The sequence below is a fragment of the Lissotriton vulgaris genome, chromosome 5 (genome assembly GCF_964263255.1).
Source record: "Lissotriton vulgaris chromosome 5, aLisVul1.2, whole genome shotgun sequence".
Taxonomy (NCBI): Eukaryota; Metazoa; Chordata; class Amphibia; order Caudata; family Salamandridae; genus Lissotriton; species Lissotriton vulgaris.
In genome coordinates, this window is record NC_141693.1 from 218,054,320 (window position 1) to 218,069,531 (window position 15,212).

Here is a 15,212-nt window from a genome sequence, read left to right on the forward strand (position 1 = left end):
AGAATAAACTCTCTGGGAAACAAATTGTGTGGAACCTCAGCTTCTACAATGAATGCAGAAGGTGCCAATGCCCTTCTAGGGGGATATAATATATTGCTTTGAGGCTCCCCACACCTAAGGAAGACCGGCAATATTTTCAGGAGGTTGTTAACGAAAGAATATCTGTATCAAATCAGATCATTGTTTCATCTGCTGACATTTTCAGATTTATATGCCCATGTTTAGCCATGGTATTTATCTGTGCTAGGAAATCCTCATGGCTTAGACTAACAGATTTAAAACCATAAGCACAATTTAGAATAATGAACCAGCCATTCTCAGGGAATACGTTTTTTGGATCTTACGCAGATTAGAAAATGTCACAGATGAAGACTAAATTGGGCACCTTAAGAGCTGTGGGCCTTGAGAAGAAATAGAAATAGAAAGAGAAGCATTCCTTATGATAGGTGCTACTATCCCGAGGGGGTTCAAACCCTTTACTGGTCGCATTACCAGCAGCAACACCAGCAGAAACAGTCATATTATCAACACAGATTCTCCAGAGCTAGAGGGGGCCAACGTTCGCAATCTGAAGTGGGAGACAAACCTACCAAACAATGAGTTGAATCTTCCCCCAGATCCGTCAATCAATCTGGTGGGAAGAAATACTGTAACACATTTTTCAAAGTGGCTGCTGACAACTACAGTCAGATGTGTTCTAAATATTGTTCAGACTTTGTTTCAAATGCCCTCCTCCACCTAAAACATCATCTTATCAACAAGATCATTACAGAGCAAAGTGAACATTTTACTGCAGAAAAATGCAGTGTAGGATGTTCCTTCATATCCAAAAGGGTTGAGAGTGTACTCCTGGTACTTTCTGGTTTTGTAAGAAAAGACCAAAACTGTAATACAGACCTATCCTCGACCTCGGGGTACTGAAAAAGTACACAGGAAAAGAAAAATTCTGAATGCTCGCATTACATCCGATCTACCCTCAACTACATCAGGGGTACTGAATGTTTGCAATTGATCTTCAAGATGCCTATTTCCCCATTCCAATCATAAAAAGCATCAAATATTTGTAAGGTTCACAGTAGGCGTAAGGCACTTTCAGTACAAAGTCCTTCCCTTCGGACTGAAGCCAGCTCCATGAACATTTGCAAAATGTATGGCCTTGATCGTAGCACATCTGAGAGTATTCATCTACCCTTACCTAAACAACTGGCTCCTAAAAGGAACATCCTTAGAATAAACACTGAGTCATTTTCAAACGTATTTCCACACTCTCACCAAATTAGGTCTTCAAGTAAACCTAAAAAAATTGTGACCAGTTTTCGATTAGTTACGAGAAGAAACTGTCTATCACAATCAGCCAACCAATCACTTCCATGGTGGACCAAAACAGAATATCTGATGAAAGGAACCTTATTCCATCAGGATCTCCCAGCTCGGGCTCTAGTCACAAATGCATCCCTACAAGGATGGAGAGCCATTTAAGGACCCAGGGATTGTGGCCCCACAAAGAGATACTTACCACATCAACCTACTTGGGTTGAGAGTAGCTCACAGCTTTAAAATCTTTTCTTCTGACAATCAAAACAACTTCTCTGCTTGTTCAGATGGACTATACAGCAACATTGTACTACCTGAACAAGCTGGCCTTAGAATCACAAACCATATGGAAAAAGCTTATTGTAAGGTACTTGACAGTTACAGCTGTTTATATGCTAGTTGCTCAAAACATGAAAGCAGACACCCTCAGTCGAACCTTCCAAGAAAACCATGACTGGATTGTAAACAACAAAGGCGTAGAAGAAAATTTCTAAGAATAGGGATATACTCTTATTTGCCAACATAAAATACACAAAAAATGCCAAATTACGCCTCCAGGTATTACCAGTCAGGAACAAAGAGGCTGTTTTGATAAATTGGTTCGAAGAAACTTCTCTAGGTATTTCTACTAATTGCCCTCATTCCATCAGCTCTGACCACATTTGATCAGTCCAAAACCAGGCTGTTATTGATTGCAGTGGAATGGCCTCATCAGTGGAGCGACCACACAAGAATTCTTGTTCAGACAGGATCTCCTGTATGAGGTGTTGGGGTGGTTCAGATTCTGCTCCTCAACCACTATCACTGTGCTTAGTGCCATGACTACTGAATTCCTCCAATATGGCCATCTAGGCCTTCCACAAGAGTGCATGAACATTCTAAGAAAAGTAAAGTGTCATTCCACAAGAAAATGATATGCCTTCAAATGGAAGAGATTTTGCATTGGGTGCATTCAGAACAGCCACAATCACTCCCTTCAAGAAGATGTACTGATACCGTATCTTCTCCATCTAGCAAGGTCTGGTTTATAGTTTTCCTCTACTGAAGTTCACATTACGGCTGTTGCGCTGTATAAAACTCACAAATAAATGAATAGGAAGTCTCCATTACAAATATTTTTATGTAGACCACTTCCACAACAAGTTAGCCACCATATACAGAAACTTTGATCCCCAAGCCATCAACCTCCTCAGCATCCCCACTCCTGCGAAGACAGCCACCGACCACCCACTCACCACATGGGAACAACTCAGCACAGCAACCACCAAGGCCTTAAAACTACATCCCCTCAGGAGCATCCACCGACCCGTGCCCCCATCGACTCTTCGACCTCGGAAGCGAAGAGATCAGCCACCATCCTTAACACATCCATCACCACAGCCACCTTCCCTTATGCCTGGAAACACTCAGCGGTCCGACCCCTCCTCAAGAAACCCTCTGCAGACTCCATCGACCTCCAGAACTATCACCCTATCTCGCTGCTACCATTTCCTACCAAAGTCCTGGAGAAGTCTGTCAACCTCCAACTCACAAACACCTGAAGAGAAACAACCTTCTAGACAAACGCAATCAGGAGTCTGAGCCAACCATAGCACCGAAACGGCCAGGACTGCCACAACAGACAATATCCACACCCTACTTGACAGAGGGGAATCAGCCGCCCTGATCCTTCTCAACCTCTCCTCTTCCTTTGACACTGTCTCCCACGACACACTCATCAACCGACTGTACCAGAGTGGAATCAAAGACAGCGCTCTTAGATGGATGCCACCCTTCTTCTTGGTGCGCACACAGAAGATCCATCTTCCTCCCTTCACCTCACAGCCAAAGCACACCCTATGCGGCTTCCCGCAAGGCTTGTCTTTCAGTTCCACCCTCTTCAACAGCTACATGATGCTGCTAGCAGACCTCATCAGAGCCCACAACATCAACATCCTCTCCTACGCCGACATCCAGCTCATCCTCACACTCTCAACGGACCCCACTATTGCGAAAACCAACATTCGCAACTTCATTAAGAATGTTTCAGCATGGATGAAAGACAACTGCCTGAAACTCAGCTTTGACGAAATCAAACTACTGATCTTCGGCAGCCACACCTCTCTCTGGAACAACTCCTGGGGGCCATTGGAACTTGGATCCACCCCGCTACCCCGCTACCCCACTCCGAAAGATCACGCCTGCAACCTCAGCGTCTTTCTAGATAGCAAACTTTCCATTAAACGACAGGTCAACGCTGTCTCCTCAGCCTGCTTCCTCACACTCCGCCTGCTCCTCAGAATTTTCATATGACTACCCACCGGCACCAGAAAAACAGTGACGGAGGCCCTCATCACCAGCCGTCTTGACTACAGCAACGCACTCTATGCAGTCACCACCAGCGAACTCATGAAAGACTCCAGACGATCCAGAACGGAGCAGCCAGACTGATCCTTAACTTGTCCAAAAGGACACACCTCTCAGCACATGAGACTTCGCTGGCTTCCCATCCAGAAGAGATGCCATTTCAAGCTTCTGACCCACCCCTACAAAGCCCTCCATGACCAAGGACCAGCATACATGAACCACCGTCTAAACTTCCACCAGCTGCCAGAGACTTCCACTCCGCTCACCGCGCACAGATACTGCGCATTTGCTGCACCAGAGGACCATCCATCTCCTGTCTCGCCCCCAAATCCTGGAACACACTTCCCTCCACCTTCGAACTTCACCCTCCTTGGCGGACTGCAGGAAGGGACTGAAGACCTGGCTCTTCAGCTGCGACTCCCAGCCCATTGCCTGGATACACTCACGTATAATAAGTCACGCTATAGAATTACAGTTTGATTGATTGATCTTTTTTTAATCTGTGATTAAATATTTTCTAGAAGGTATTAAAAAGGTTTTTCCACTAGTTAATTCCATATTTCCTCTCCGGTAATTTAACATTGTTCTCGCCACTTTACATCATTTTACATGGAAAGAAGCTTTCCTAGTTAGTAGGAACTCTGCGTGTAGAGTAAGTGAGATTCAGGCTTTATGTGCCACTGATCGACACACTGTATTCCAGAGTAATATAGTGGTTATGAGAACACACTCCCTAAAATGGTTTCAGGTTTCCACATTTACCAAACTATTTCCTTACCCATTTTTTCCTAATCTATCAACGCAAACAGAAATGTACTTGGCTTCTCTGGACGTTAAAAGAATCTTAAATTGTAGCTACACAAATCTAAGGATAAAGGTCAGTCAGACCGTCTTTTCATAAACTATGGTCCAACACGTTTTATCTTCTTATAAACAAACTATATATCGATGGATTGTTTCATGCATTATTCTTTCATAGCAGATAGCAAAGACAACCCTACCTGGTAAGCCTAAACCACATTCTACATGGAGAAAGGCTGCTACCATAGCTCTTCTTTAGAATGTTCCAATTTTAGAAATATGTATGGCAGCTGCTTGGAGATCTGTTTATACATTTACTAGACACTACTGCCTAGATTCAGACTCCAGAGCGGATACTCAAGTAGGGCCGGCATCTTTAAGGAACCTTTTCGGGTGATGGTTGGAGCTGTTTTTATTCAATGTCTGCCTGTTTGTGGGATAGGCTTTGTTTTCTATTCATTGCTTGTGACTATAGATGAGGATCCCCTGGAAAAGAAGGACAAGTTACTCACCTGTAATCCTGGTTATCTTCCAGGGGAATCTTCATCAAAGTCAAAAGCACTCCTCCCACCTCCTTGGACAAGAACTATTACAGCTCTCACAAATTGCTTCAGCAAGGATTTCTAATTTTCAAAAAAAATGACCTGACCTGTGAGATTCTTAAAGACACAGTGCCAGTTTTCTATTCTGTGTTTTGCATTGCAGCATATTGGCTAACAATGTCTTATATTTTCCTTTTATAACGGTTTGTGAAAGATTTTCTATGGTCACCTCTCTATAGTGAGGCATGTCTATGCAATTGACTTCTTTTTTAAAATGAAACTTCAATCAAATCTGCCCATTTGCAACCTTCTTTAGGCTGCAAACGTAGTACACATTCTTGTTATATATATATGTAATTTTTTTTTAATGCTCCGGGATCCCAGCATGTGGGTGGGACTATTCAGTGCTTATGACTTTCATGTGGGTTTCCCTGAAAGACCACCAGGATTACTGTTGAGTAACTTTTCCTTATCTCATATTTTAGATCATATCTTCATATTCAGCCAGACTTCCAATACCATAAATCATTTTTACAACTTTATCTTCTAGCATTACACATTTCTTTCAATATTCCTAAATTTTCCGTTGCCAGCTTCACTAACAAATCACTGAAGACTACATATTGAAAATTCAAACGCTTCTGCTTTTGATGTCCCATTTGTTTGCTAATGTGAATAACAGAGACCAACATTTGCACTAGGATTTCCTACATGTATTAGCTAAAACACTTTGAAAAAGATTACTGAATTTGTGACTCATGTTGCAGCTAAAATGTATTGCAGATTGAAAAGCAGCTCCCAGAGAAAAAACAGACTGACACAGTCATCAGTACTCCTAGAGAAGATTGAGTTAAATGTATTCTGTTCTATCCTAAAAGAGTGCATGATAACTCTGCTGTGGACAGAAAGATCCCCACTCTCTCTCCCAACACTTGATGGACTGTTCAGTATTCTCTTTCCGCATTTTAGCAGTAACTTCTGATTTCTTTACACCAGACTCCACTGCTCATGTAGTGTGTGTTCTACTTATCCTCTCATATAGTGGCATAGAATGCATCTTCTCCACCTTTGTGACTTAAAGTTGGTAGTGAGATCTTGATAAATCATCTTTAATGACTACGGTTTGCAAGCAAAAATTGGAAATTATGATAGGAGCAGCAATAAAAAATGTAAAAGCTGTTGTCCATCTGGAGGAAGTGTGGGGAATACTAGATGGAGTCATAAGGCTTATAGCTCAATAACTAGACTACTCCGAATAGCACAAGAATTTGGAGCATGCTTTTATCAAATGCACCTGTATGTATACCCTTAGATCATGAAGTTAGAATGGTAGTCTTTGATTTGTTTGCGTATTTTGTTATTCTTTCATTGGATTTTCTCAAATATGCCACGTTGCATCGGATGCTTTTTTAACGCATGCCATTACAAAGCGGTCATTACAACGACCCCGTTGTTACAATGCATAGCATTACAAAGCAAGTCGGAACAACAACTTGCTCTAGGGGGGCGCTAGATGTTGGAATATTATAATTTACTATTCCAACTCCAGTCTGTGCAACAGTAGGGAAGGTGTTGGATTTTAAATCCAACACCTTCTGATACCTACAGTAAATCGTTGTTCCGACTTGCGTTGTAATGTTATGCGTTGTAACTAAGCGGTCCTTGTAATGTCATGCGTTGTGTTGCATGCAGTATAAACGATGTTTGCCTGCTGCTTTGGGGTGCTTGACCCCATCAACATCATGCTATATGATGTATTTACTTCATATTGTAATCGTGAAGTCCTCCCAGTTTTTAACAAGCAAATGACTTTGAGTGACTAGCTCTGTTTCTCTGTAGGTAATAAATTAAAGGCATTACCCAGCAAAGTCGACGGGCTTCGAAGTTTACGCACCCTCAGTATCGGTGACAACAGGCTACGTGAATTACCACAGACCTTGGCCTATGTTCGGACTCTGGAGGTAAAGTCTGACCAGTATGTGCTCTCTTTCGCCTTGGAATATCATGATTGTTATATTACTGTTCAGACACCATCCAATTTTCATATCAATTATCTTTTTAGTAATCAGCATGCGCACAATATAAGATCATTACTTTCTGTCCAGTATTTCATCACTGTGTCCATTACCAGGTCTTACAACAGGCCTTGAGTAATCATAAAAATGTTACTTGTAATCTGAATAATCTACTTGACCTAACTGTAATGTACTGGACCCATAATCTGGTCTACAATTCTGTGATACTAGCAAATATATTATTTTACGAGTTTCCTTTTTCTTCATTATCCGATATGAGAGCCCCATGAAATATGCAAGTTCAGCATTACCGCTGTACAAAAACTATTTTGGTTGCTTTGATAGACTAAACTTTTGCTCCTTGTATAATAAGAATCTAACTCGCGTATAGGGTACAAAAAACCCCAAACCTTCCTCTTAGTTCACTAATAGCATTATCATTAGACCAAGGACAGGAACGTTTCTCAGTTCATGTTTAAAAACTCACTTTTAATAAATGTATTGCTAAATCAGGATTTTTTTAGAGCACTGTCATTTATAAACAGAATATTTTGCATTGAAATGACCACAAACCTTCCCACTAACATGTATTTTTACTGATAAAACTATGCAGTGTATAAAACAATAATCTGTGAAATTTGGGTTTCAGAAAAATTGATTATCGTTTGCTCACCACCAAGTCAAGTGTTCTGATATGTATTCGTACTTTGAAAAACATTTTTTCATCACACAGAATTGTAAAAAAGTGCTTTCATAACTACTAAAATATATTTTGTGTTTGAACAGTTCATTTACAAGCTATTTAAATGCTATATGTTAGAAATAAACTGACTTCCTACAGCCTTCCATTTCACACTCTTTGTACAGCACATTTGTCAGGCAGTTTACTTTACAAACTCCTCTAACTTATTAAACCTGGAGGTTGTGTTTACTCTTCTTTCTGACTGCAAATTGTAAGACATAAGCTGACATTTGACCTCCGTCTCTGAACTGCAGATCAAATGTGACCAGATAAAACACCTGTTCTTTATCAATAAGAGGGGTGGGAGCGCACCTGACACGCCCCAGCATAATCACCTCTTGCATGATGGTTCACGTAGTTCATGATTTCTCGCTCAATACTCAGTTCAAAGTGTTCATAGCCAGTGCTATATTATTAATTTCCAATTCGTATCCCTATACACGTGTTTCATGATTACTCAATCGTCAGTAGGGAAAATAAGCAAAGTTCATAGGTTGCAGGGCGTGCTGCCTCATCTCTCAGGACCAGTTCCACTCAGAGCATGAAGGCGCAAGCTCCCGAGCTTGTCAGCTCGGCGGCTCGTGAGAGCCGTGTTTAAACTATTAGAGGGGTGGGAGCGCACCAGACACGCCCCAGCATAATCACCTCTTGCATGATGGTTCACGTAGTTCGATTTCTCGCTCAATACTCAGTTCAAAGTGTTCATAGCCAGTGCTTTATTATTAATTTCCAATTCGTATCCCTATACACGTGTTTCATGATTACTCAATCATCAGTTCTTTATCATCTCACCAGAACAGGCCGTAGGCTCTAAAATTAGCTTGCCCTGATAAAATCTGACTAACCAAAGCGAGTGGGCGATGAGATTTTTTTGAAGCCTGTGCAAGCTATTTTAACATTCATCTCAGGCGATCAAAGTAGAAGAGATTTAAAACATAATCAAACGTTGGTAATAGTGTGTCAGAACTTTTATTTAAAAAGAAAAGTAAAATTGTTCAAATTATCTGTAGTATTTGCAATGATCAATGCTCAATAGTGATAAAATGCAATTTGTCACCAACCAGGAGATGGAGCTGGAAGTTTTTATTATAGCCTCTGATCCGAAATGACGTAGTGAACTACATATGTAGAGATATGATTATATGCCTTTGTACAGGTCATCCATTAGTGAGTTATTTATGGAGTGCTCTGTTTAGGAGGAGCACATCTTTGAAGAGATCACAGCTTTCCCCCAGTATTTTGTAGGATACCAAATGATTCATGATCTGCAAAATAAACACCAGATTCCATCATGTTGGAGGAAGACCGGGACATGAAAAATTATAAATGGTTTCAAAGCATTATGCTATATGTACAAACTATTATACGGGTCCTCAGTATCTCAGACACCTGGTATCACCCTATACACCAAGTCGCTCTCTACGCTCTAGCAATTTCAACCTTTCCTCAGGTCCTAGAGTGAGACAAGCCCTTCAAGGAGGCCGTGCATTTGCCAACCTAGGTCCTAAGCTGTAAAACGTGATTGGAACTTGATTCCGCTGCTGATGAGATCCTCTCAGTCTCTCTCCATTTTCCATAAACAGCTAAAAACCTGGCTGTTCTGAACAAACATTTCATTATAACTCTGAGAAATTACCGTGAGGGTCGTATTGCTGGGAAACCCATTGCGGGTAGTTGTGCGCTTTTTAAAACCCTGATAATTGTAATAATTAAAATAAGCCAAAGGTCCATGTCTGCTGTCAATTGTCCTCTCTCTGCCCCAGAGTTTGTTTCACTCTGACTTCATTTTTAAACGCCTGCGATATTTCTGTTGTTGGATGTCTTTTGTATTGTCTCTTCTATTCTTTTCTTGGTCATCATTGGGCAGACAGAAGTCCGCCATTGCTTCTTTTTGGTTTTCACTTGCTTGTTTTACAGACTTTGTGTAGTTCCCATTTGGAACTTCCTTCTATTTTTGCAAGCCACTGCATTTGTGGACCCTGTCTTTACACCCTTAGTCCACTGAATGTGCTTTATTGTAGGCTTTCTGTCCTGTTTTTCAATAGTAGACTTTGTATCATTGACTTGCCTCTCTACAATGTTGGATAAAACAAATCTAGGAAGATAAATAATTATCCTTGATTATGCCATAGACTTCTTCATTATGCTTTTTCATCAGCAGTGCATTTTCCGTAACTTATGTTGTGCTTGATGCCAATTGTGGTGTTTCATACACCTTCTACCATCTTATCTTGTGATGGGAATTGAATGTGAGCATATTTTCATTTCCCAGTCCATCCCAGTCATCAGAAATATCTGAGATTCGAAGTGTCAATTGAGTGCTTCGGTTTGGCCTCAAATCAGCCCAGACAATATTCATGAAGTGCATAGTTCCAGTAGTGGATCTTCTGAGAAACTAAGGCCATCAAATTGTTCCTTACTTATTCATTGGCTAGTTCCAGGAAATTCTTTCAATGCCACAACAGCATCTACTAAAGGCTTTCTGTAACTTTTATGTAGGTTGGGCCTTGCTCTAAATAAACTAAAGTATACAAAAAGGTGATGGATGGAATGCCTGAATTAGCCTCAGCCACTGGTAATTACTCAGGGCCACATCCCAGTCCATTGTTATTTTGTACACCATGCGTTCTCAGTTTGGACCCAACCATATGTAAACCAGTCTTGACCCTGTTCCAGTGGGAACAGTCCAGCTGAACTGCCATGCAAAGTCTTCCCTGAACTGGAACATGAGCAACCCATGACCAGTTTGACCTAGTTAGGGCTCATAAGCCAGTCAAAACGTGGTTCCAGTGCACACTGTGTCAATGGAACCATGCTATACCTGGCTGTTGAGCAGGGCCGGACTGGTGGTGCCGGGCACTGGGCAAACCCCCGGTAGGCTGGAAGGGATGGAGGCCGGTTTCTTCACAGGAGGCCGGTTTTGTTACTGGAACAGATTTTTTTTTCTTTTATTAAAACGGCACCCTGCCAACAGCAACAAAAGCATGCCGTCCTGCCAGGCCCAGGCCTGCATTCAACGTCCGTGACAGAGAGACCGAGTCCGTCTCTCTGCTTTGAACAATGCACTCTCTCTAACCTCTGCTCTTTGGATAAAAAGCACAACTGCTGTTGCTGCGGTGACCTCATCTTAGGAATGGCAGTAGTGCGTCTTACCCCACAGACAGAGGTGCAGTGGTTGGGTTGGATTTAGTTGTGGGTGTGCGTCACACACACACACTTCTAAATCCAACCCAAGTTAACATATTCAGCTACTGCACTGTGCGTGCACACTGCACAGGGACAGGGTGCGCGCAGGCCGTGCCTGCGTACACTTTCAGCGCCATGCTGACACCACCGCTCGTATGGCCAGGGACTGCCGGAGGACCCCCACCCTTCCGTTAACCAGCATAACATTATTAACAGGACGTGAGAGGGCCTTTCTTTGGAAGGCGGGGGATCTTTCGACCCCCCCCGGCCGTATTTATTAAAACATACAAAATAAATCAAAAATTGAAATAAACAATATTTACACAATTACGCAGAAAATGTTACAATTGATATATACAAGTATTCAGATGGCTAACCTTAACATATTTCTAGTACAAGGTAATATAAGTGTGTTAGCCAAGGGAAAACTTTCGTTTTACAAGGTATTTCCTATCCAAAAACGAACATATCTATCACATTAAACATATTTATTTTCTGCGTACCTATTTGGGCCTACGGCAAGGTCAATAACTGGTGTCAGATCCTTATCACTAAACCACGCCCTCCTAAGCGGAGCGCGCATGCGCAGGGGGCCCGTTTACCGTGGGGCTACACGCCCTCCCTGGTTACCCCCGTACGCCCTATTAACCACGCCCTCCTGTCGGAGTGCGCACGTGCAGAGGGCCCGTTTACCGTGGGGGCACACCCCCTTCCCGGTTACCTCCGTATATATTAACTACGCCCTTCTGTCGAAGTGCGCATGCGCAGAGGGCCCGCTTACCGTGAGGGTACTTTGGAGCCCCGGTTACCCCCCTACGCTCCCTTAACTCCATTAAAGGGGGGCCCTTGCATCTCTGCGCCGTTTACTGGCGTCATTGTGCACATGCGGGTGGCCATCCAGCCTAGAGAAAGCGTGACTGTCTCCCCCGCACCCATGTACCCAACAGGCTGTACCTGCCCCTGGAGTTCTAAGAGAGACCACTTGTCTCTCCCTTTGGGCGACCCCATTCGAGAATGGCGCCGCTCCCTAAGGACCTTAAATTAACTGCTCACCAATCATGACCTTACCGCCACAGGCCAGCGTAGTTGACCGACTATCTGGCCCCCCACTACCCTCCTACACTGAAAGGTCATGCCCTAACTCTAAATCCTCACCCTATCCATCATGTGATTAGTCAGACTATCGGCCCCTACCAACTCCTTGCAGGGTCATACCTTGTCCCTATACTCCCTTTCGTAGGCGAGAAAAATTCCCTGCAATTGTTTGAAACCCAGATGTGGACAAACGGACACAGTTTTACAAGAAGCACAACTCCCCCAGATGCACCCCTGGGCCATGGGCTGCAATTAGCAAGCCTCACTATTGTTGTACTAGGTATTTGCTTCCATGGGCACAATGGCCTCGCAGACCCGTTTCCCTACTTCGGGAGATCTGGAATGTCTGCACCAGGGTGTATGCAGAATACGAACATGTTGACCACCCTTCTACCCAAACGTCCCGGTGTACATGTCCTTTCCGCCCCCCCCCCCCCTTCCAACAAGATGAGTGCTAATTAATCTAGGGGTGTCTGATCCACAGAAATTATACGTGCCGCCATAGTGCCACCATATGGGCTTAATGGATGGCATTTAGCTGCTCCCGATAACAGATCGCTCATGACGCTGCCACCCATTGTTAGAGCAACTGAAAAGGAACCACAGGCCTACAAAAGCTCCCACTGACATATCGTGAAGTCTATTCACCTCCCACACCTGGCCACTACGCTCTGGGAAATGTTCAGTGTATGTCTATTTCCTTAGTATGGATGTCACCAAACGCGATGCGTCTACACAATGGCAACTGGGAGCTCGTCCCCCAGTAAATGCAGGGTCCCGCTCCCCGACAAGAGGTGCTGAGGTGTTGCATAGGCCTATTACTCCTGGGTTTGCCTGGCTAGCCAGGCACATCCCCGTGCACTGCCCCATTACTACCGCTGGCACCACCAATTGGTGACCCATGAATCTACTATGACGACCACGGTGGCCCTGCGAGCACAGGCGCTGTTACTGTCAAAATACTGTTTCCTGATAAGGAACATACCGTCATAGTATGTGAAGCAACAGCCTGCTACATTACTGCGGCCAGCCAAATCTAAGGTTAATAGACACATAAACAGTCAACCCAGTGTTGGCACCTCTTGAGTCCTTGATCGATCGCCCATCACACTTGACGTTGATGCTTGCCATTTCTGTGCCTGACGTACGCGTCCCTTTGGCTGTCCACCCGTTGCAGTTGTGGTGGTGTGGAGCACTTCTCAGATATCCGCCATGGACCCAGCCATACATAAAATGGAAAAGACCAACACAAACGATTAGTGTTTCTGGCTTCATAACGATAACTGTCGTACACGTGCCTGTATTACATTGTCCTCCCATGCTAAGCCTTAGCTAAGATTAGCGCCAGATGCATTCCCATTAACACTTCCGACTGTACTTGCCGCAAAGTTATTACGCATAGGATTAGCACATTGCTATACGTGCCGAGCTGTAACATTGGCCCTAAGCCCTTACCAGTCCAGTCGTAGCTTTGGCTTTTGGTAAACTACCATCCAAACCAACCTCACATGATCAAAAACAACCCCTGACATGTGTTCCCTTCTCATTAAAGTCTTCGGAGAGGTATAGCTCTGTCCTTACCCAAGGGAGCACCCAGTTAAAGTCTAAACAAAACCAATTCAGAAATAAAGTGCATAAGTTATTCAATAAAGCAGCAAGGAACCCTGGGTAGTACTCCCATCTAGGTGGAAAACAACTCCAGTATAGAGCACTCCCCATCAGCGGCAACAATAACCGCTCTGGCTTTTGGTAAAAATTCCTTCCCAGCCAACCTGACATGTGTGTCACCTTAATTAGGGCCCTCCGACACGTATAATTCCGTCCCCACCCAAGGGCACACCCAGTTTAAGTCCAAACAAAACATATTTCAGAAATATAGTGCTGCATAAACATGCAATAACAAAAAATAGAGGACTCTGGGTAATTTTCAAGTTTAGGTGGAAGACAGCTGTCGTATAGAGCACTCTCAGCATCACACTAGATTTGCTCACCTCCGGTGCCCTGCTGAGCTTTGCAATTTGAAAACCCATAATAATACATGATACAGAGTCTTTTACGCACTACTGGTTCCCTAAAATGAATTCATTACTCAGCCCCCACGGTTTTATTTGCCTTTGAAATGACCAGTCTATGGGCCTTAGTGCAAGTAAATACACTAAGGCCCTTAGACTAGTACACAGGCACCTACGTCACTGCACATGATTAAGCACAGTTTTTATTTGGGGGTTTGAACCATCACTTTACCTTTAAATCAGTCAAGAAATGCCTCCAATCCTAAAGGAAACCACAAAAGCAATCATCCAAATTTCTGACGCCTATCAGTGTAAAAGTGGGAGCTGTATGAAATGGGAATACAGCACAAATCAGAGTTAACTGCTTTCACTGCCAATGGAATCCACTGGCAACAGGTTTGGGATGATCTGCAAGGCAATCTGACAGTGCAAGAAGGCTGGACTGACAGTTCAGTGGGTTTGTCGGGTTTTTGTCTGATAGTGGGCCTGTTATATGATCTGGTACGCTGCTTTTTACTACTGATGTCACTGATATTATCACAAGTATTGACTGTAGCAAGCACACAGGGCCGGCTCTAGGGCAGTGCGATCGGTGCCTGGCACCCTGTTTGCAGGTATATCTTCCATGTAAAAGCACCTGCTGCCGTGTTCCTTGCTTCCAGCAATTTCAGCCATCAATAAAAACGTCAAGATCACTCCAGTGATTAATGTTTCTGCTGGAGAGAGATCAGAGGTTTGTCTAGTGGAAGTATTAACTCATTGTAAGGTAGTGCAGTGGGTTAATATGCCTGTTGCAAAGAGTGTGTACCACACAGATCACAAAGTGCATATAATGTAAATAGATCAGTGGGTTACTGCTAGTAGTGCTCTGGCTGACTCTCTACGCTCGCTCGACGCCAGACGGAGGCTAGTCTGGAAACATTTGCCAGGGCTACTTTCAGTTCCCAGTCCGGCCCTGCTGATGAGCACTAGCTAGGGTGAAACTATGTCACTTTTCTTGCATCCCTTTGAATAAATTTTGGATATAAACAGGAGGATTATTAATTGACCTCATAAAAGTGACAGACTGAATTAAATACCCTTACCATGGCTGACAACACAAAAATACTAACATCAGATTGTCTTTTCTCCAGGAGAATGCCCTCTTCTTTATGGCACC

General features: G+C 43.4%; 1 protein-coding gene across 1 annotated transcript in view; it reads left to right on the plus strand.

The window, feature by feature from the left end:
- The window catches only part of LRSAM1 (leucine rich repeat and sterile alpha motif containing 1), a 331,526-nt gene that overhangs the window by 129,256 nt on the left and 187,058 nt on the right, over nucleotides 1–15,212 (plus strand). Inside the window, exon 8 of the mRNA XM_086921200.1 lies at nucleotides 6,843–6,964. Within this exon, the coding sequence (XP_086777326.1) occupies nucleotides 6,843–6,964 (122 nt within the window). The remainder of the gene's footprint in view (nucleotides 1–6,842; nucleotides 6,965–15,212) is intronic.